Genomic DNA, 21,186 nt, shown 5'->3' on the forward strand with positions numbered 1-21,186 from the left:
AATGCCTCTGCCCCTGCGGCCCCTCCCCATGTGCTCCCATGCTCCTGCAGTAGGCCCCAGGTTCCCTCAGTCACTGCAGTGTCCTAAAGGCAAGCCTGTGCCCCAGGCTCCGCTCTCCGGATCCCTGAGCTCTCATCCTGGACACCAGCTGGCCACCCTGAAACAAGTGAAGGAAGGCCTCCCTACCAGAGCCTGAGCACTCCCAGCCTTGGCCAGCCTCGTCATGTACTGCTGGCGAGGCTGGCAGGGGGCCTGTTCTATGGAGGCAGAAGTCTCAAGGGCAGGTGAGCTGGGATCCCTGTGAGCAGGCAGTGCATTTGGTTTTAACCAGCATGCTTTGCCCCATGCTGCTGGGGTGGATTGGGAGCCTCCCATACCCTGACCTACCTCAGTAGCCTCGCTTGTCACCTCACTGCACTAACCCTGCAAGAACAGAAGCCAAAGAACCACTAGGAACTCAGGGTGTTTGTGTATAAATAAGCTCCATTCCCTGAAAATAGCCCCCAGGGGCTTCTCAGACCTGCCTTGTGGGTGGGGGAACTCTGAGGTTGGGGGTCTGGTAGGCTGTTTGGGAGCTGTGGAGCAACCTAAGCCTTCCTCTCACAGACCCAGGAGGGCCACAGCAAGACCCTGTCCAGTCAGTTCACCTCCAGTAGTGTGGCCCCCACCCACCGATGTGCTCATCTCTCCAGTGCTTCCCCTCCACACATTCGTTCTTTCTGCAGCTGACCAATCTGAAACTTGTCCATCCAGGGACCTGATTGCCAAGTGGATCCAGAGGGTCCCTGGTACCCCAGATACGCTCAGGTGCTCTCTCCTAGGACTGCAGACCCACTCGGTGGCCCCTGGACATCCAGCAGAGTCTCTCAGCCCCTTTCCGCCAGTGGGCAGTAGGATGGGCAGTGGGCTCCACAGATCTGCAAGAGGGCTCCTGGGAGATGCTTGACCTTTGGCAAGAGGGCTGGTGGGCCAGGGACCCTGTCCTTTCCCTCAGGCTTGGTCTGCATGTCCCATTAGGTGACCTCATGGCCCCTCTACAGTTCCTCCGAGGGGATCAGCATCCTCTTCTCGAGTTTGCGACTCTTCCTGCCCCCACCAGAGCCACCCACAGCACTGGGGTAGGCGCTGGGTGAAGGGTGCCCTCCTTGGCTGCGTCCTGGGGCCTCATGCGTGGCCTGCTGTGTGTAGTGCTGGTAGGCGGGTGAGAAGTTGTGGATGGCATCCTGCACAATGTCCTGTGGGCTCATGGTTTCCTTGAGGCCACTGGATATGCTCTGCATGGGCGCCGGAGGTGCTGGGGGTGGCAAGCAGCATGTGGTGAGGACCTCCCAACTCCTGTCATAGAGTCAGCCCCCCGGGGACATTACCCTGCTCCCCGCAGGCCTTGGGGATACCTAGGGATGCTGCTCCTACATGCCTAGGTCCTAGCCTTGGTGGGCCTGGAGCCCCCAAACCTAAGCCCTAGCACTGGGGCCCCAACCTGGAATCCCTACAGGCGCCACAGTAGAAGAATGCCTTGACTGACGCCCATCTTCTCTTGGGCCTGGGGTGAGGGCACCACATATTCCATGCTGCCTAGTAGCCACCTGGGCAGGATTCACTAGGTGCACTGGCACCAACCAACAACACCCTGGCTTCTCCGGCCAGGCCTGGCCAAGCACCTGGGTGTGGTGTGCGGGACACCCCAGATGCAGAAGCATCAAGCCCCTGACACTGGAGGTCCCCAGGCTCAAACATCCGGTCTAGCCCACCTCATACCAGCTGCCAGCCTGCCTGGCCTCTCCAGCTGGACCACGTGCACACAAGTTAACTGTCCTGGGCTCACTTTATCCACGGGAATATCTCCTTGCCCACCAAATAGAAATTCCCAGCCTATGAGTGGGACAGCACTGAGGGGAGAACTGGCTGTCACCCCCATCTCAGGACCACAACTGTGAAGTTCGCTCCACTCTCTTGGCAGGACCCAACGTACCTGGCAAGTTCTCCTTTTTCTCTGAGTACACCTGGCAGGTGAAGGCGTAGCGCAGAGCAATGGCGGCAAAGAGCATCTCGATGCAGATGATGAAGTTCTGATAGCCAGCTGCCAGTGTGCCGGCGCCCACTTTGGTTCCATCGACGACCTGGACCTCAGGGATGACCCCACACCTCTCCAGGATGGCCAGTAGCATCCCTGGGGATGGTGACAGTCCCTCAGGCACCCTCCTGGATAGGAGGGTGGGCAGAGCTGCCCCCAGCCATGAGCCCTATTGAGGCCAGCCTCATGGGCATGGCAGGGATCTGAGGAGAGGGTGAGGCCACCCTGCACTAGAGGCTTACCAACCAGCCCTGTGCCATGGTGCATGAGCTCCCATTCCATGGAGCCAAAGTCAGAGGAGCCAGATACCTCCAAAGCTGGGGTGTTGGCACAGCGATACCCAGGAACTCCCCAAGTGCCCACTCTGACCTCTGTAACTCCAGACTATGTGCACCCCTAGCTCCACCCCAACTGTCCAGTGCCCATCCTCCAGACCAGGGTCTGATGGGGACAGGGCACCCCCTGTCCTCTGTGTGTCCTATCCACAAACCTGCCAAGCGGAGAGCTTGCTGTTCCCCTTCTACTCCCTGGGGAAACAGGCTGGGCTTGAGGGCACCACGGACCTGAGGGTGGATGTGGGACTTGAACCCGAGATCTCTGGGCTCCAACCCTACCCCAGAAAGCCCACCTACCCTGCCAGAAAGAGAGGAAGATGACTGCTTTGATGGTGAGGAACTTGAGGACAGGTTCAAAGGGCCGCAGGAGCTCTTTGGTGGCGAAGTAAAACAGGAACAGGGCATAGAGGGCCAGGCTGACAGACACGTTATAGATGAGCGTGACGTAGAGGTAGCCGCTGTGGATGCTGAGGGTGGAAGCAGGTGTCAAGAGAGGCAGGGTCGGCCCTGCCCTCTTCTGCTTTCCCCATCCTTATCAGTGATGCCATTTGCCCCACTGCCATTCCCACCTCGAACCTGGGCACCAGCCTCCCAGGTCTCGATCCTCCCCGGGCTAACAGGTGGAGGGGACTCCAGTGTCAGGGGAGTGACCGAGAAGCTGGGGGTGGAGTGTGGGCAGGAGGGTGTCAGGATGGCAAGGCTGTGGGGCTGCCCTCCTGCCCCTCCCCCAACCACTTGCACAGCCTGAAAGCCTTGGCCTCTATGTTGAGGGTACACAGGCAGGCATGTGTCCTTGTGTGAGCGTGTGGCTGTGCGTGTGAGTGCATGAGGCTGTACACACGCACGTACATGTGTGCGTTACTGGGTACTTGTGTAGGTGGGCAGGAGCATGTGCACGTATAAGTGAGTGTGTGTGTGCATGAGTCCCCGTGTGTGTGTGCACGTGTGAAACTGTGTGTGCACATACAATTGCATAGGGTGTGAGTGTGTGCATGTGTGTGCTCCCACGTGTGTGTGTGGTGAGTGCATGGACTCGATGCAGAATTCTGAGAGTGTGCAGGGCAGCCCTGCCCATTTCTACGCTGCCCCAGTGGCCAGTGAGGGCTCTGCTCCCTTGGCCTGAGTGTCCTTAAATCCACCCTGTGCTCTCCCTGGGGTGGGCTGCTGCAGGGTTGGAGATGTGGGAGGCTGCCAGTTTCCCAGACAAAGGGAGCAGGCTAGGCAAGGAGACTTTGCTGCAGAGGGAGTCCTGCATCGGGAACCAGCACCTGCCCTTCCTGGCTCACTATGCAGCCGCGCTGAGCTCTCTACTGAGCCCTGCCTTCTTCCAACCACCTCCTGCCAACCCCCACCCCCACAGGCTGAGCCCACCTCTCCCTCTGGCATGGCAGCTTGTCCTTACTTGAAATCCCCATCGTGGTATTTGTCAAATGCCTGCAGGATGATGGTAATCACGGCCATGATGGGCTTCACAACGCAGAACTGCAGTGTGGCCTGGGAGGGGGAAGGTGGGAGGGCTGTGGCCCCAACCTTAATGGGCTTAGGAATGGTGTATGGGGCCAGCACACCTCCCACCCCAGCCCCCCACCCCCAACACCCCCCCCCACCCACACACACACTGAGCAGCAAGAGACAGTGGGAGGTGGCTGGAAGGGGCCGAGAAAGAAGCAAGCCTTGTCTCACCTGCTTGCAGAAGCGCAGGAACCCGATAGAGTAGGACATGCCCCCCAGGCAGCAGGTGCCGTAGAAGCAGCTGGACCTGCAGAGGGGAAGTCCCTGAGGCCACGTCCCCAGCCCAGATGGCTGCCTGGCCTGGAGGGGCCTTGATAGGCTCATCTTGGTAGGTGAGATGCTTACCGGATGGGTTTTCCCCGAATCTCAGCCATGATGGCACTCTCGCCCCCCAGGTACTGGAAACAGAGGCTCAGGAAGCTGTAAATGACAAAGGCTGCGGAGCAGGGGTGGTGGTTATGGGCCCAGCAGTCCACCAGGTTCTCAACCTGCATGAAGGATCCCCCCTCCCCACCCTCCACTCTGGCCCCCACAGACTCTTTGACACCTACTTCATGGAGGACATGCTCCCAGCCTGGCCCTGGAACCACATGCCACCCAGCAGGGGCAGGACCCGTGGCAGTCCACTGCAGCTCTAATGCCCTCCCCCACTCATCTAGAGCCCTGTTTGTCTTGTTCTGTGAACCCAGGAGTCTTGGTTCCATGCTGGCCAGCTCACCCTTGGCATTGCTAATCCTGGCAATCAGGCAACCCCTTCAGGGGTGTGGGGTGCCTCCAGGCTGGTGCTGGGAGTTCATGCCCCTGGAAGCTTCTCCATGCACCCTTTGGGGGTCATGGCATGGCTTGGAGCGCGGCGGCCTCACCTTCATAGCAGTCACGCACAGAATCGAAGTAGATGTAGTGCTGGTGGTTCCCTAGGAGGAGCAGGCTGAGCCAGGAGTCGAAGGCATAGATGGGCACAATGAAGAGGAGGCGGATGATGTAGCGCTGCTCGTTGGGGACTGTATAGGAGCGCAGGTGCAGGTAGATCTGGGTTTGAACAAGAGCAGCTGGGAAACAGGTGCACCTGCCATGCTACATGGGCAGCCTGAGTGGGGTCTTTCCTGGCACCAGACATCCCTTCACCTGGTAGGATGCTCTGCAGTGGGGCCTTGTATTCATTCATTCATCCGTTCGTTGATTCATTCATTCAATGAGAAGCCTCTGAGCTCTACTAGGGGTAGATGGGGCGTTTATAGCCCACAAGGGAGCACGGGCATGGGGAAAAATGACCCTATATTTCAAATGGGGCATAAAAGGGCTCTGCTCCCTCCTGGGTATTTGTCCTATGGAACAATTTCTTCAGAAATAAAAGATCTGTGTATGAGGCATGTGCAGAGCCCTAGGGGACCCACACAGAGCGGTAGGCTCAGCTGTTGACACTGTGCACAACCACAGGGGAGTATTATACTGTCAGTAAAATGATACTCCTGAATGCCAATGTGGGGAAATTCTCCGATAGGATGTGATATGTAAACATTGACAAATGCAGCAGGACCCAGTCCATGGTGAAAAGGTGAAACACATCCCAGTCTTATCCCTGAGCAATATGGTGATACCCATTTTTGTCTGTAAACCTTAGATTTCCAGTGATTTCTATGAGGACATGACAAAATAGTGACACTGTCCTTTTTTTTTTTTTTTTTTGCATAGAAGAAAGAACTGGGATGTAGGCCAGAGGTGGGGAATGATGAGAGGATTCACAAGAGATGGAGTGGGGAGCAGAACAGGCAGATTTTACAGTGACACTGTCTTTAAGAAGAAGCAGAGATGGAGAGCTGGCCACAAAGGCCCCATAGCACCTCCAGCAGGCTTCCTGGAGGTGTGCCCTGAGTGGAGGTGGAAATCGGACAAGTGAAGGACAGGCCAAGGGGAGGAAACAGTGTATGCAGATACCATGTGGTCCAGCTCCCTGGGGCACATCACGGGGGTGACTGCTGGCTGGTAGCAGGCACAGGCTCCTTATCAGTCACTCCCTCCCCGTTGGTGCTGTGGGAAGGACATGGCATGATCGCCACTGGGAGATTCTGCCCCCAGTGCTGGCACTGCCTGGCCAGGTGGCCTTGGCCAACTGAAGACCTCTCTGGCCTCTGGCTGTCCTGTGGGCTCTGAATGGGTGGATGGCCTGGAACTCCTCAAGAAAGAGGAACTGGCTGTGTGGAGGATCAGGGTAGGGTCAGCCCACGTGATCCATGCCACGGTGCCCTGGGCAGTAGAGCTGCACACCCCGAAGGGACTGCCCCTCCCCCCACTCTTCTACACCATAATGCACCAAGCCTGCCTAACACACTGTGTCCTGGTTATCTGAGGCTGTGAGGCAGAGCCTCTCACCAAGAAGTGTATCTGTACCTTGCTGCCTTGGCGGCCTTTGGCCACCTCCTTCCCTGCCTGCCCGTCTCCTGACTCTCTTCTGCCCGCGGTTTACCCCAGCAATCCATTCCCTATGCCAGTGCCAGCTGAACTACCTTAAAGGCAGCTCTGCTCCCAGCCCCCCAAGTCCCCAGCACTCCCAGGTTGTGGCCCAAACCACCCCGAATGTTCAAGTGTCCTCAAGTCGTCACGAGTGCCATGACAGACACCCTCAGCCCGGACAGCCTCTCACGGGCCACACAAGCTCTCCCCGGCCTGTGCTTGTGTGTGAGCCCCGCCCCTGCGTTTGGGCCCCTCCTGCTGCCACTTCCTGCCTCCCTTCCTGGGGGGCACGGTGCACCTCCATCTGGGGCGCTGTCTCATCTCCTAGTGCAGCTCTGGGGAGGGGCTAGTGCAGCTCAGGACTTGAGCCCGGCTTCTGTCCCCTGCTTCCTTCATGAGGAAACTGAGGGCAGCCCTGCTGAGGCCAGCTAGCCAAGCCCACACCCAGCTCCTACTCGTGGCTTCTGCTCCCTAAGAGCAAAGTCCAGCCCTCACCTGCTTTCCCGGCAAGCTGTCCTCCGGAGGGAAGGCCCTCCCACTCCTGCTACGGGGAAGACCCTGGGCTGACTTGCTCAGTGTCTGTCTGAGATGGGACTCAGCATGAGGCTGAAGGCCAACAAGTGTCTGGCGAAGAGCTGGCACCCAGACGGCCGCTGCCCCCTGCCTGATAGAGACACCCCTTCTTCAGGCCCAGCTCCTACTTGCTGAGTTTTGAAGGAAGCCCCTCTCCTGCCCCTGTGTCCTGGCCACATGCCACCTGTAAGAGCCTCTGGGCACTACCCCTCTGTCCAGCTGGGCCCCTCCTGTCTGCACCAAGGTTAGAGCCTGAGGCCCTTTAGTCCTGGTGCCCTACCAGGGCATGTCCCATGGAAAGTGGGACCTGAGGGAAGCATGAAGACTCACCTGGTGGCAGGTGAGCAGCAGGGCGCTCCACACAAAGATGCCCGAGATACCGTGGGCCAGCGAGGTGGTGAGGAAGAGTTGGGGTGCCCCCTGGGAGCCATTTCCCACACGGTCCATCTGTGGCTCAGCAGGAACAGTCAGTGGGGGGCTGGGCGGAGGCCAGGTTGTCAACTCCAGGGGGGCGCTGACCGTCCCCAGAAGCCCCGAGGCATTAGTCATCTGCAGAGGCCAAGGAGAGCGCAGGAAAGAGTAGGGGCAAGGTGTAGGCGGCAGCCGCAGCAGCCCAGGCGCCAGTGAGGGGGAGGGGGTGGGGGAGGGGCGGGAGGGAGGAGGCTGAGTGGGAGGCTCCAGGCGGCCTAGGACACGCCCAAGGGTGCTCTGGGCATTGATCACTGTCCTATTCAAGGGAGTTGGAGACTGGCCATTGTGCTACCTTCCCTGCTCCTGGGCAGCCCTGGGCACCCCCTCTGCTCAAGGGCCCACCCTGGAATTCCCTGGGTCCCCAGGGCTCAGCCACCCAGGCCAGAAGTCAGCTGCCTGAAGGTGTCAGGGGCTCCAGATTTAGTTTAAGTCTCCGTAAAAGAAAACCTACCTCTGCTGCCTTGGACCTGTGGGGAATTCACTTTTTAGAGACTAAAGAACTCAGAACGTGGGGGAGCCCCCGCCGGGCCAGGCTACATCTGGGAGTGGCCAGGCTGGTGCTGCCTGTAGCTGCAGAAGGTAGGGGAGGGCTCTCCAGCACCTGCTGGCTCCCAGGGTCGCCACAGGCCCTCTCTCCAGCCCTGGTGCCTGTCCTACAGCCCACTTGCCCACCTGCTGGGGCACCGGTTACCTCCCTTCTCTCCTGCTCTAGGCCCTATCTGGCCTCTGCCTCCCCTACCAGCCTGTGGTCACCGGGCCCAGCGCCTACCTCTCAGGCAGGAAGCTTCCTGCTCCGTCCTGGGAGGCCCAGCCTTCAGGGAAGCCTGGCTGGTCATCCGCCTGGCCACGTGGCCTCCTGGCAGCTGCACTAGGGGTGGGGCAAGGCCAGTAACTGGAGGCGTTACCAGGCTGAGGGAGGGGCCACGGCCTTACCTCAGGGCCCACCTGAGCCCTGGGCAGCAGGGAGGGGCCGGAGGGGAGGAGGAGGAGCCTGTCCCCTCCCCATGCTGATACTCTATCCTCCCTGGGGTTTGCTTAGCAGCAGCTGGCTCCAAGGTACCTACAGGCGCCCGGTGCCCTCACCTACCTGTGCCAGATGGCCGGGCAGTTGCTGCCAGGACCTGAGTCAAGGGGGAGGGGTCACAGGATCAGAGTGGGCTCTGTAACAAACACTGTTTCTATTTGGAGCGATGAAAAAGTTCTGGGATGAGACAGAATTGGTGGTTGTACAATAAAGTATATGTACCCAACGCCACTGAATTATCCACTTAAAAAACTGGGCAGATTTTGTTTATAGACTTTCACCTCAGTGAAAAAGTTTACAAAGTCCAGTCCTGAGAAATGCAATGGAAACGTTTGTGGGTGGGGGACGAAGGAAGCAGGTCACACTGGGTCATGTTTGGGGACCTGACTCCTCCTGCTCCATGGTCAACCATGTCCAGAGGCCCCTGTAAAAGTGGTCTCCCCTATACCCCTGGTGCTGCCTCCCAGCAGGGGAGGAGGGGTGGGGGCCTCAACCTGTCTCTGGGTACCCCCCACCCTGTTCCAGCTTCAATGTGCTGCAGGACCTGCGTCAGGTGCCTGCCCCGTGCCCACGACAGAACCTCACACCCCCTGATGCCCCCCAGTTCTGGGCCATAGGCTGCAAAGCCTGAATTGCTGGTGGGAACTGGGGCTCAGAGAGGTTCAGCCACATGCGTGAGCAGGACGGAGCCTATCAACCCCTGGGATGCATCAGCCCCTGCTCCCTCAGCCCCTCAGCTGCACGTGCCCTCTGGAGCCCCCAGCCCAGAACATGCCCTGACGCTGTGCCCTCACTCCCAGATAAAACGTTCAGGCCTTGCCCCTCCTCTCTCCAACCCCCCTTCTAGGTCAGAACCTCTGATCCAACTTTTCTACCGGCAGACTCTTTGTCCTGCTATCTCCTGGTCACCTTCTCTGTCCCATCACCCTCTTCGAATTCCTCCCGAAGGGCCTCCCTGGTGGCACAACAGCTTAAATCCAGCACTGTGAACCCATCGGCAGCCACTGCAGCACGAGTTTGATCCTGGCCAGGGAGGTGACCCACATGGCACAGCAGACTCGCCTGACCTGCCCGCTGCTCCCCTCAGCAGTGTATTTCAGTCCATCTGCCTGTTCTGTCCCCCATTCTGTCACTGATGAGTCCTCTCATCCCACACCCCTGGCCTGCACCCCAGGTTTTGCATAATTCATTTATTATAAATAAAATAAATCTTAAAAATAATTCCTTCTGAAATTCCCAATTTACCTATTGGTTTTGTGTGTGTTGCCTGCCTTTTCTCCATGGCAGCTTCTGGAAGCTGGTGCTGTGCTCAGCTTGGTCTGATGAGTGGGGAACAAGAGCCTTGCTGTGTGGGTGGCCTTCTGGACAGCAGGCTCCCCCTTAGGCAGTGGTGTGGGAGCGGTGGTCTATACCTTGTCCAAAGTGAGTTCCTCCTGGGTGCCAAAGGTGCTCGCCTGAGGCCCCAGCCCAACCACAGTACGGTGCAGTGCTGACGGTGCCCAGCACCTACAGGAGTTGCATGGATGCAGAGCAGCACTGGCCATGGGCGTTGGTATCATCATTAGGGACATTTATAAAGGTAGCACCTGTCATTGTCCCTGTGACAATGCCTCAGGGCCTTTGAGCGTGAAGATGCAAAAATGGGAAGGTGGACATAGTTGGAAGGGGTTCAGGTATAGGCAGGGAAACTGAAGCCTAAATCTTTTCCAGGCTGATGCTAGGGAATGACTGGACACACAGCAGGGCACATTGATGGTTAGATGTCAAAAGGACTTCCCTACGTAGAGTCACTGGGAACCAGACTTCTGGAGGGCTCTGTGGGACTCTGGCTTTGGGGTGACTCAAGGTCTGGACCCAAACACAGATAGAGGGACTTGGGAAAATCTTCCCTTTCTTCTTCAAATTATACTGTAAGAGGCCCTCCCTGGTGGCGCAGCGGGTTAAAGCACAGCACTGAGAAGCTAAAGCCACTTCCACATGAGTTCGATTCCTGCCTGCCCCGGAGGTGACCACATGGCATGGCAGACCTCTCCTGACCCGCCCACTACTCCCCTCAGCAGTGTACTTCCTCAATCTGCCCGTTCTGCTCCCCACTCTGTCTCTGATAAAGCCTCTCGCCACCCCTGAACCTCTGGCCTATACCCCAGTTCTGTATATATAAATATATCTTTTAAAACAATTATACTGTAAGAAAAGGGTGTTTCCTTGCAGATTATACTGTAATAAAAGGGTGTTTTCTGACCGGGTACAGAAACTGGGGGATCTCCCCATCTGTCCCACTGCTCCGAGGGTACATGATCCCTGGGAAGGCCCTTTTGCTCTAGGACATACCTGCTCTAATGGTGGTGGCCAGGCCCATGTTGCTTCTGGCTGTTCTCGAAACCGTCACTGCCTCCAGGAAGGCCTCCAGAGAGCTCAGGCTGTTAAGCTGGCTTTCTCCAGAACCTCCTGCACACGTTGGGAATTCACTGCTCATGGACATTTTTCGTTTGCAGCCTGCACTTCTCCAGCAGGTAGCCTAGTATACATTTTATAAAACTGGGGCTCTAACCGTGAAGCGGCCCTCTGTCATCTCCACCCTCTTTCTTCTCTGCCTTCTAACCAGTCTCTCTAGGGGCATCCTCAGCCCTTAGCCTTCTGTCCTGCCACCCCAATAGGCCCTTCACCTCTCCAGGCTTCTGCTTTCTCATTTGTAAAGATGAATTTGGTGTTCTCCAGCCCCTTCCCAGGGCTCAGCATGCAGTCCCTAATGCTGCTGGGAGACCTGGCACAATGTCCCTTCACATGCTAAGAACTCTGGGAAAGGTCACTGGCCACATTGTCCTCTCAGAATCCAGACCTCTGACCAGGCCATACCCAGGAGCAGGCAGGAGGCTGTGGGTGGATGAGAAGTGGCTGTGCCAGGAGAGGCTGGCCATCCCAAGCCTGTGCACAGGCGAGAACAGGGCTGGGTCTGGGGAAGCCAGGGACTCAGCCTCTGGGTCCTGGGGAGGGAGAGGTAGATCATTTGGTGGCCCGTGGTGCTCGCTGACTGAATGAGGCCTGACCCCCTGTGGCTGGTACCACAGCCTGCCCTCTCAGGAGAGATGGCCGGGCCAGCCAGCCTGGAGCTCCCTACTTGGGGCCTGTTACAGGACAGACCTGCCCGCCCAGATCTGGGCAGCCAGGTCCTATGACCACTGTTCACTGTGACCAAGTGACCTGTTACTTGGTGACTCCTGGCCAGGGTGTGGGGCAGCTGAGAAGCCACTGGCCAGTCGCAGAGCTCAGTGCTCTCATCTCAGTGTCTGCCTTTCACCCTAATCACTGAATGCCCTCCTTCAGGTCAGCTCGGTCTGCCCCACACCACGTCAGTCCTGTTTCTCAGCCAGCCTGCCATCTGAGGGTGTCACTGGAGGCCTGTGGCTACTCTCCTACAGCTAGGCTCTCCCCTTCTTCTTACTGTCCTGAGCCCTTCCGGCAGTTGAGAGCTGCTCTGTGCCAACAGAAATGCGGGGGTAGGACCAGCGGTTTAGGGTATTCCAATACCCTAAGCCCCCAGCTTACCCTATCAGGCTCCTTGACTTTCCCCTTGGGGTCCTCATGTTCTGGCCCCAGAGCGAGGCAGACAGGATTTGCCACTGAGCTTGTGCTGAAGCCACCCACTAGCCACTGACTCAACTAATATCCACCACAGCCCTTGGCCTGCAGGGTGGAGGGGGTTGGGATGGAGCTTGTTATCAGTCACAGGCACTGGGTGCTCAGGCCTTTAGGTTACACACATGGGAACTTTGGTGCAGAGAGGGAGGAGCAAGGGCTGCTGTGGGCTTCCAGCCCCCAGCACCATGTGGCAGGCTACAAAGTAGGCCTGGACGTGAGTCCTGGCCTGGCCACCCTCATCCTGGGGGGATGGAGCTGTTTTTTCCCTCCCTCTTAAAGGAGGGCAGGGAAACTTTGAATCCTTCTTGTCCTGGCTCTGGGACTCCTCGGGGGTGCACAGGCTGGCAATGTTGTCTCCTGGAGGCTAATAAGTTGACTCCCAGCCAGGGCATTGGCCCCAAAGCCAAGGGCACAGGGCACTCAGGTAGGGATTCTGACTTGGCCATTCCCTTTGTCTGTGTTAGGCAAAACTGGGTCTCAGGCTCAATTTCCAGGAACCCCTACATGCCAGGGCTGTGCCCGTCAGCCCTTGTCAGAGTGGGGCCTGGAAGAGTAGGCCTCCTATCAGCAGTCTCAAAGGCCCAAAGAGTGTGGTTAACTGACTGGTGGGGCTAGCATTGGCCAAACAGGTGCACTGCAGGTGGGCTTCTTTCTGCTTCCTGTCCGCCCTGTGGGATCAGGGTGGGGTTTGGGGTTCTTGTCCTCTTTGTTGGGTCCATCCGTGCTGGCTGTGACCTCCCTCTGTTGTCTCAGTCTCCAAAGGGAACCAGATGTCTGCCGGGGCCTGTCTGTACCTGCCCATTGCCCCAGAGAGAGATGCCAGCCCTGGGGGGTACCTGTCCATGTGTACTTGGGGCTAGGGTGCTGACATGGGTCTGGACTGGCTGGGCTGGCTTGCAACCCTTTGTGGTTACCAGGTGCTATCCCTGGTTTAGCAGAGGGTACAGCTTCAGGTAGAGACAGGGTAGGGCAGAGGGGCTATGACTCTCAATTTTAAGTTGTGGGCTCTCCAGGACCCCACCCCCCACCCCCTTAGGGCACTCGGGCCCTAACCTGGTCACCATTCCCTTCTTATGGACGCACACAAACACACGTGCACGAAGCAGGCGCACACACACACACACACACACACATAGCAGCTCACCTCCCCCGTGGCTCCCTCAGCCGTCTGCTTGGGCCCCCTGGGCAGGTCTGTTGTTGGTTGCCAGCCCTGAGAGATGATGGGGGTGAAGGGGGTGGTGGGGGTGGTGGGCCCCACCATACAGCCTCCAGTCTCTGAGGCTGTTGTCCAGCACTGCGGCAGCCTGCCTGTTTCAGACACTGCTGCTCTGTGAAGTTGGCCTCTCCCTAGACCTAGAAAACTCTGCTCGCCCTGCCTGCCCTGCCAGGCCGGCCCTACCTGTCCGGCACAGTTGGGGCCACACCCCCACCATGCCCTGCCCAGATTTTGGGACCAGATGTCTGTCCCATCACTGCCAGCGGGGGGACAAACTGGGCTGTAGCCTCTGACATTTGGGTGTGGATCTTGTTGGATCAATGACCAGGTGCAGCTCTGGAAGGCTGGAGCCATCGTTCTGGTCCATCTGGGGCGGGGGTCCCACTTATCAGGGTTAAGTCCTGACATCTCTAAGTGGCCCTCAGCTCTCCTTCTGTTCCCTCCCCTTCCTTTTCCTCCTCACAGTCACACATCAGGGGGCCAGCAGTCTCAACAAGCTCACCTGCCTCACTCTGACCAGAGCGCTCTCCTACTTGCCTACGGGACTACCCCACGCTGGGGCCTCCTTAGGTAGCGTGGGACAGGGAGGACACTCAGCCTGCAGGGGGGCTGCTGCACCCCTATCCTGGCTGTTCCCCCTACTTGGTTCTGGTCCTCAGTCTTCCCACATGTGAGGTGGGCTCACCAGAAGGTAACCGATGGAACTTGCTGAGCAGAGCCTGCATGTCTGGGTACTGGCCGTGGGCTTGGGGAGACAGGCTGTAGGGCTGGTGTTTCTGCGTTCTTCTGCTCTGAGACCCCACTCTGTGTGTCTGGCCCATTTCTCTCTCCTTGTCCCCCTATTTCCCTTTTCTTGCCTTTCCTCTCTCCTCCCCTCTCCTTTGCCATCCGAGTCTCTCCTCACCCCTCCCTCCCGTCCTCTTCCAGTCCAGGTTTCTCCTAGCATATCCCTATCCTACCTTCCGCCAGTCTGGTTTCAGCCATCCTGCCGGTGAACAATTTCCAACCCTCAGGCAATTTTCCATCTTCACCAGGAAATGGGGCTCAGGGCTCTGTGTAGCCCACTTGGGGGCTCTAGACTTTCAGGAGAGACAGCCCAGGGGGACAGCCAGCAATTGTCCTGTCATCCTCACAGTAGCCAGGGACTCAGAGATGGTCTTCATCAAAATGTCCCCAAGTTTGGGCTTATTTCTGGAAATTTGCCCTCTTTTCCAGGGCTCTGTGCCTTTGATCTCACAGTCTTCCTAGAATCGGAGTCCTCATGCTCACCAGTCACCCTTTTCCCCTCGCAGGTTTGTGCTGTTTCCTCAGTGATGGCAGTACTTCCCTGCAACCAGTTCCACATCATTCTGTCTCTCGGATTCCACGAGTCCATTGACTGGGCCATTCTGCTGTCACCTGCCCAGTGCCCTCTCCCGATCTCCAATTTCACTACAAAATGGCCAATGTCAGAGCACTCAGTCAGTCCGGTGCCAGTCTTTCCATGGGTTCTTTGTAATCTCTGGTTAAGGTGGGTCCAGGCCTGTCAAGGTCTGAGTTGCTCAGAACCACAGCCAAGGGTGAGTGCCTTTCCCTGCCCTTCGATGACCCCCCAAGGCCCCCACTTACCCTGAGAGTTGAGCTGGAACCACATCCTGTGTCCACTCTGGAACTGGGAGGGAGTGGGAGGGAACAGGGTGGGGTGGATGAGGGACTCTGTGTGCAGCACAGCAGCAAATGTAGACAAGTCACACCGTGCTGGTCCAAGGGTATGGCCTTGAAAGAGTCAACTTCATTTACCAGACGTGCCGCAGGGGCTGGCAAATGAGCCCAGTGTTCATTATTTACATTTGGCTGTAAATTGCTGGAAGTTGTAATTATAGTTTGATCACTGGGTGAGCGCCATATGCAGCCTTTCCAGCTAAAGGAGTAACAATTTCCACAAAGCAGACAGCCCTGCCTGCGGAAGCTGCCGGCTTTATAGATCTTTATTGGAGCATGTATCTCGCCTCCTGAATTATAGCAGCTGGGAGCAGAGCACCAAGGAAAGCAAGGGCCTAGTGCCTTTCACGTACGTCCTACATCTTCATTCAGAAGGCAGGGCAGAGTAGGAAGGCACTGGTGGCAAAGACAGAAGCCTTGGTCTCTATTTAATAGCTACCAGAAAGCTTCAGGCAGCCGTAAGTATGGCTTAGAGAGGCGTTGGACCCTGGTTTCAATTATACACCGCCACCTCCCTGTGCAAATAACAAGGGCACAGCTGTGTTTACATCCTGGGGCCACCACTTATCATCTGGTGTCATCAAGTCATTCACCCCATCTTCACCCCATCTTTTCAAGCCTCAAATTTCTCCAGTACTTCTCTTGTGAGGGTGGCATGAGGTCTCAATTAGATGGTACAGACCCTGCCAGGGCCTGGCGTATGAGGTCCCATGCGGGGACAAGGCAACACTTCTCCTCCCACTTAAGAGACTGTTGTGCAGACTGGGCAGCTTGAGATAAAGGGGGGCCCAGTGACAGATGGAGAGTAGAGACCAGGGCCCTGTGTCTGGGTTCAGATTCCAGTTCTGACACTCAGTGGCAGTGTATGACTGTGCCTCACTTTCCTCACCTGTCGCACGCACAGCCTGAGTAATCTCCCCGGGCTGCGGTGAAGATCAGGTGAGTTACCGTGTGGGCTGATCACTGCACCTGGCTGGCGTAGGCAGCACGAGTTCTTCGGCATTTAGGGACTGAATCAGGAAACCAAAAGCTTCAGATCTGAATATAGGCTCACACTGGAATCCTACCCAGTCTTCATTTTCCCATTTGTTAAATGAGAGAAGCTATAATTCCACAAACATCTAATTTTTAGATGACAAGAGTAATTATGTGCTTATTTTTTGTTATTGTTTATTTCATAATCATAAACTTAACTGCAACCAGCTAGCTTTGGAAGGGGATAAGGAAAACATGGAGCCCAAAGCACTGAAGGGAGAGCATACAGATTATAGGCTATTTTGAGCAGATGGGAAGGAAGAGGTGATCTCCTGAGCTGTGGAATGAATGGTCTGGTGGTTAGGATAAAACACAAGTCAAATTTATTAGATTTGGTCACAGTCTGCAATGGTGATCTTCTTGCTAGTTTTGCCATTCCTAGACCCAAGCCTCCTGGCTTCCACAAATTTCATGCCCTCCTCACCTTGCCAAAGACCCCACGCTCCCCATTCAACCCCTCAGTCTGTGTCGTGCTCAGCATTTGCCACGGACAAGTCTCCAGATTAAATTCTCATCATCCAGTTTCCCCCCAGATGCACTTGCCACATGCATTATGGCATGTGAAGTCACCACCTTGGTATGTAAATCCTGGGGTAATTCTGTGAAAGCAGGAACTTTTGCGAATCTTCTTCCTAGTGCCCAGAGCACCAAAGTTTTCTGCTGTAGGAGACACAGCCCAGGGTTCACCACCGACAGCAATGTTGAACACAGTGGGATTGACCAGGGTTACACAATGTGGGGGGTCCGGCGATGGTGTTGTCTCCAAGGCCTAATTATGTGCTAATTTTGAAGTAAGACTGCCTGAGTGCGAGCCCTACAGTGTGGATCATGCCCCAAGTTCTCTTTACCTCATCAGTGGCATTAGTGTCACATATGCCATGACACATGGATCACCCAGGGGTCCTCATGTGTCTAGAAAGTCCTGTCCCTTCTTGAAAGTCTCTTGTGGACTTTCAAACTTGAGTCTAGTCCTCCATAGGCAGGATCTTGTCAGGGGACACACTGGCATGAGAACAAGTAGAAAGAGCAAAAAGTTTGTGGGGGCCATAAGACTGCAGTGTGTTTCCTCAAGGGAAAGAGGAAGGTGGGGCCAAAGTCATGTGTCCAGGAAGATGGGGCAAAGCTGTCTGGGAGTCCTTGAGCCAAATTTGGCCATATCAGACTCCTGGGTCTTCCAGGGTTTCTCACAAGTCTTGGTCCTCCTCGCGTCCCGAGAACACAAGTTGTCTGTCTATAGGTTTACACATCTCTCCACTGGATGCGACTGTGAACTGCAAGGGCAGGACCCTGGCTACTAGTGACCTTGTGGGTGGCCCAGCACCCCGTGGTACACACAGGCTCTCACCTGTTGAGGGAACGAGCCCTTGAAGACAGCTTTCCTCAGGTCCATCTTCAGTTAAGTCACTCTCCAAATCCTTTTACAATGGACCGACGGTTTGAGCCCCCTTTCCTATCATGTCCTAGACACCAGGCAGCTCTCCCTCTGGGGAAAGGCTGTGGATTCTGAAGAGAAACCAAATACAAATACCCTATCTAATCTCATAAAGTATTTCTTTACATGAATTTTAGCAGTGAGTCCTAAATTTTCTCAAAGGATGTCCTGGATGTTTGCTATTGGATCCCAACATTTCTGCTAGATATGTCCTACCTCTACTCTCCAGTCACCCCATTTTCTTCTGAGTCAATGACACAGACCTAAATTGGTTTCAGGTACAACTGGCGACATGTGCAACTGTGGCTAGAGGGAAGATGGAGAACCTAGGTGGACCCCAGGACCCCTTCCATCAGCTCAGGTACCCACAGACTGAATGATATGGCATACATGCCATCCTGAAGCTTTGAGGACTTAGTGCTAAGGCCTTTGTAGAGCGCTGAAGGTCCTTGCACCTCTGCTTCATGGTCAGCCAAATGAGCACATCCCATGGTCTGCTCTCAGCAGCCTGCCCTGGCTGTGCTCTTCCTCCCGACCTTCACTGGAGTCACCTTCTCCCATCGTCCTCCACTGCAGAGAGTGGTTACAGCTGCTTCTGTGAGGTCAGGTGGCTGACTCACCTGGCCCTCCCCTAGCAGCCCCACGCCTGAAGGGGTAACAAGCATCTGTTTCCTGTCCTTGTAGGATATGATTGCTGAGACTAGGGTCTGTGCCCCCAGCTGTAAGCAAGACAAGAAGTATTTGTGGAATGATGACATCCTGGCATGCTGAGAAGTCACAGGAAGGAGTCACAGGAGGAGCAAGATAAGTTCACAGAATCAACTTCTGGGATTCATTTGGTCCAGATTGAACTATGATCTTTGTGCCAAACCAGTTTTTCTCCCAGTTAGGGTATTCTAAATTGAACTGTGCTGTATGAATGAAATTTCTCAGTATTGTAAGAAGGATGGTGAAGTATTTTGGGATACATTTATTTTTAATAAAAAAACTTCCTCCAACAATTGATATTTCACATTAAGGGCCATGACTCATGTCTGATGACTCATTCTTTCCATTTTCAAACACATGCAGGGATTTGGATTTGGACCCTGGTGAGAACCATTCACAACACCCGCTGCCCCCTCCCTCGCCCCCGACACATTCCATGTTTCTCCCTAACCCCCATTCATTGATGTTATTAGTGACCTAACAGAGAGTCTGCCTGATACGTGCGCCTTTCTTCTGAATATAAGAGCTACAGCCAAATGGGGTTCCTCCTTCTGAGGGAATGAAGGGGGTAGGGGTGGTCTTCAAATCACTGAGATGATGTTTTATTTCCATCTGGCTCTCCTGAGTAGGTGTGTCTGCTAATTCCAAGATCACCACACCTGGCACATCTGGATTACCTCCCTTAAAGCCTTTACCCCCTCCATGCTTTTGTCCTTCATGGCCATGGCTAGGAGAACTGCTTTGTTTCCGGCTTCTTCAGACACAAATGTCACCAGGTTCTTTGCAAAGACATGGATGAGAGGCTGGTAAAGGATAGGGGGAAAAACATTTTCACTGCAAGAAACCTGCTTCTTTCTTAATGATTTCATTAGGAACCCCTAGGAATCCAGACAGGCTTCCTGCACCCCATAAATCTGATGCAACAATGATTCAGAGTTCAGGAGATTCCCAGAACACCTGCAGTCATAAACAAACTGCTAAAGAGGCATCATTACATTTATTTTCTTAGTGCCTTCTGATTGCCTGTCTCTTCCGGCTATCTGTAATCTGGAAGGACTCATCAAAGACAGACGTGTGTGTGGGGGGGGACTCTGTACAATTGCACAGATAATCTTTCAGAACTGAGCACATGACACCCACTCATTACTATAATATATCATGGCAGGGTCAAACCCAGGGGAAGGCCTACATTACAAAATCAATACTTCCACAAGCCTGCTGGATAAAATGCAATGGACTGGGGAAAGTATCCACCAAGGGCAGCTGGACACCCTCTGACCCACAAAGGATCCGGAAAACGCAATAACTACCGAGGCTAGCTACCAGATATTCTATGTCTGCAATGACAAATTACAGACACAGGAGCTGTTTCTCCACGGTGGGGCTCCCTTCCCAACCACTTTACCTCGTCCTGCCCGAGGAGGACTTTAGTGGTGAGCATGGGCTTGCTGATGTCACTGGTGACGTTGCTAGGTTCCAGGGAGACCAGGGTACCCATCTTCCCGAACTGGGTCACCACCACAAGGATGTGACTGCTGAAGGCTGTGCAGACCACCTGGGTGGGGACCCCACACACCACTTCTGTCTTCTGTTTTGATATCACCACAGGTTTGTCTTCCATAGCTGGGTCTTCTCAATGGCACCTTTAACTTATGCAAAAAAGAAAAAGGGAGCGAGTCAATCAGTGTCAGAAATGCCTTGGGGCTCCAAACGATGTATCACTTGGCATTAAAACAGAAACACAAGAAGGCTCATTCAAAAAAGCAAGTGTCTGCCCGCCCATACAGATTTCACCTGGGACTTTCTGGATTCAGGATTAGACACACATGTATATACAAGCAGGCCCAGCAGAGAATGGAATGTCAAAACACACTTCTGTCTTTATGAAGTGAGGTATGTCATTTCCTCCTGCGAGAAGCACTTCCCACGCGCTCAGCATTCGTTCAAGACTCCACACCCAAGCTAGAGCGGTTCAGAATCCTGCGGGGTGGGAGAGAGGGGGTTTCAGCCATGCCATCACCATAAGCGTAAAGCTCCGATAGCCGCAGCGAGAGCAAAGATCCGCATCCTCCCCGTCCCCCGCCCCGCCGCCCCCGGCGGGCTTATGTCGGTGAAAACCGCCCCAGCCGACGACGCTAGACACCACCCATCAGGGAGCGCGGAGACGCAATAGCACCCCGGCTAGGGGCATCTGGGGGGGAGGGGGTCGCCGGGACACCCACCCGTCCCGCCCTGCGCCGGCCCGCCCCGCCAGCCACGCCAAGCAGGTAGCCATGCCTCCCGCGCTCACCGCGCCGCGCCCGGAAGTGACGTAAGCGCGAGACCTGTCCCGCCCTTCCCGACGGGACCCCGCCCGCGCGCGCCCGGCCCACTCGCTCGCGCCCCTGCCCCCGCCGGAAGTGTAGTCGGCGGGGCTTCCGCCCCCGAGCCCGGGCCTCTGGCCCCAGAGTGGTGGGTTTGTGTATTGAGGAGAGGTTTGGGTGACTGGGAAGCGCGTTAGCAGGCTTCAACTTACCGGCTTCGAGCCCCTCGGCCCCAGATACTCGGTAAAGGGACCACCGGGTCCCCGTAGGGAGATCCTGGACGTTGCTGTGGCTCTGTGGTCAGGGGACCCTCAGAAATGGGCTCTGGGCGGAGGGTCCGGAACACTTAAACAAGGACGCTGTATCGGTGTATGGAGACCGCTGGTGTCTGTCCGAGAAAAACCGGACTTGGAAAGTGGTTAAAGCTCTGAAAAGAGATTTGTGAACATTGTAATAAGGGACAAGAGAGATGACAGTGTAGAGCCCCACTCAATCCCGAATACAGTTACAGCCAGGGCAGGTGGGGTTTGTTGCAGCATAGAATAGAAAATTGGGGTGGAAACCTCATATGACCAGAAGCTGGGGGTGAGGGGTGGGGCGAGGGGGTGTAGAAATTGTTAACATCACCAGTAAACTAACCATAGAAATGAAAAATCCTTAAGCACTGCTTGGACAGATGGAAACTCAGTCATTATAAAGGACTGCTATAGGA

At 55.6% G+C, this 21,186-nt stretch overlaps 2 protein-coding genes across 4 annotated transcripts; both read right to left on the minus strand.

Moving 5' to 3' along the window:
• Positions 1–198: 198 nt before the first annotated feature.
• Positions 199–8,227, minus strand: TMEM184A (transmembrane protein 184A). Its single transcript, XM_004688349.2, has 9 exons — positions 8,186–8,227; positions 7,276–7,494; positions 4,785–4,950; positions 4,267–4,357; positions 4,093–4,168; positions 3,812–3,903; positions 2,707–2,876; positions 1,973–2,170; positions 199–1,294 (listed from the first exon to the last, which is right to left on the minus strand). Exons 2-9 carry the CDS (start codon positions 7,492–7,494, stop codon positions 1,035–1,037), a joined length of 1,272 nt encoding a protein of 423 aa, XP_004688406.1. The 5' UTR covers positions 8,186–8,227; the 3' UTR covers positions 199–1,034.
• Positions 8,228–16,176: 7,949 nt separating this feature from the next.
• On the minus strand, positions 16,177–20,458 carry PSMG3 (proteasome (prosome, macropain) assembly chaperone 3). Of its 3 annotated transcripts, none has more exons than XM_012729273.1 (4): positions 20,394–20,458; positions 20,045–20,151; positions 19,577–19,820; positions 16,177–18,974 (listed from the first exon to the last, which is right to left on the minus strand). In XM_012729273.1, the coding sequence occupies exons 3-4, from the start codon at positions 19,790–19,792 to the stop codon at positions 18,822–18,824; spliced, it is 369 nt and encodes a 122-aa protein (XP_012584727.1). In that variant the 5' UTR covers positions 19,793–19,820; positions 20,045–20,151; positions 20,394–20,458; the 3' UTR covers positions 16,177–18,821. The 3 variants fall into 3 exon arrangements, with proteins under 3 accessions (XP_012584727.1, XP_004688407.1, XP_012584726.1); XM_004688350.2 differs by having other exon boundaries at positions 19,577–19,814; positions 19,966–20,151; XM_012729272.1 differs by having other exon boundaries at positions 16,178–18,974; positions 19,966–20,151.
• Positions 20,459–21,186: the final 728 nt, after the last annotated feature.

Source organism: Condylura cristata, unplaced genomic scaffold (assembly GCF_000260355.1).
Source record: "Condylura cristata isolate star-nosed mole 26May11 unplaced genomic scaffold, ConCri1.0 scaffold00024, whole genome shotgun sequence".
NCBI lineage: Eukaryota > Metazoa > Chordata > Mammalia > Eulipotyphla > Talpidae > Condylura > Condylura cristata.

Bases quoted from the DNA above. Each gene is read 5' to 3' on its own strand.
- TMEM184A (XM_004688349.2), bottom strand. From the start codon at position 7,494: ATGACTAATGCCTCGGGGCTTCTGGGGACGGTCAGCGCCCCCCTGGAG. The intron at 2,171-2,706 runs GTAGGTGGGCTT...CACCATCCCCAG, and splicing joins CTTCCTCTCTTTCTGGCAGG to GGATGCTACTGGCCATCCTG. The intron at 1,295-1,972 runs GTACGTTGGGTC...TGCCACCCCCAG, and splicing joins GAAAAAGGAGAACTTGCCAG to CACCTCCGGCGCCCATGCAG.
- PSMG3 (XM_012729273.1), bottom strand. From the start codon at position 19,792: ATGGAAGACAAACCTGTGGTGATATCAAAACAGAAGACAGAAGTGGTG. The intron at 18,975-19,576 runs GTAAAGTGGTTG...ATCCTTTACCAG, and splicing joins TCCTCCTCGGGCAGGACGAG to CCTCTCATCCATGTCTTTGC.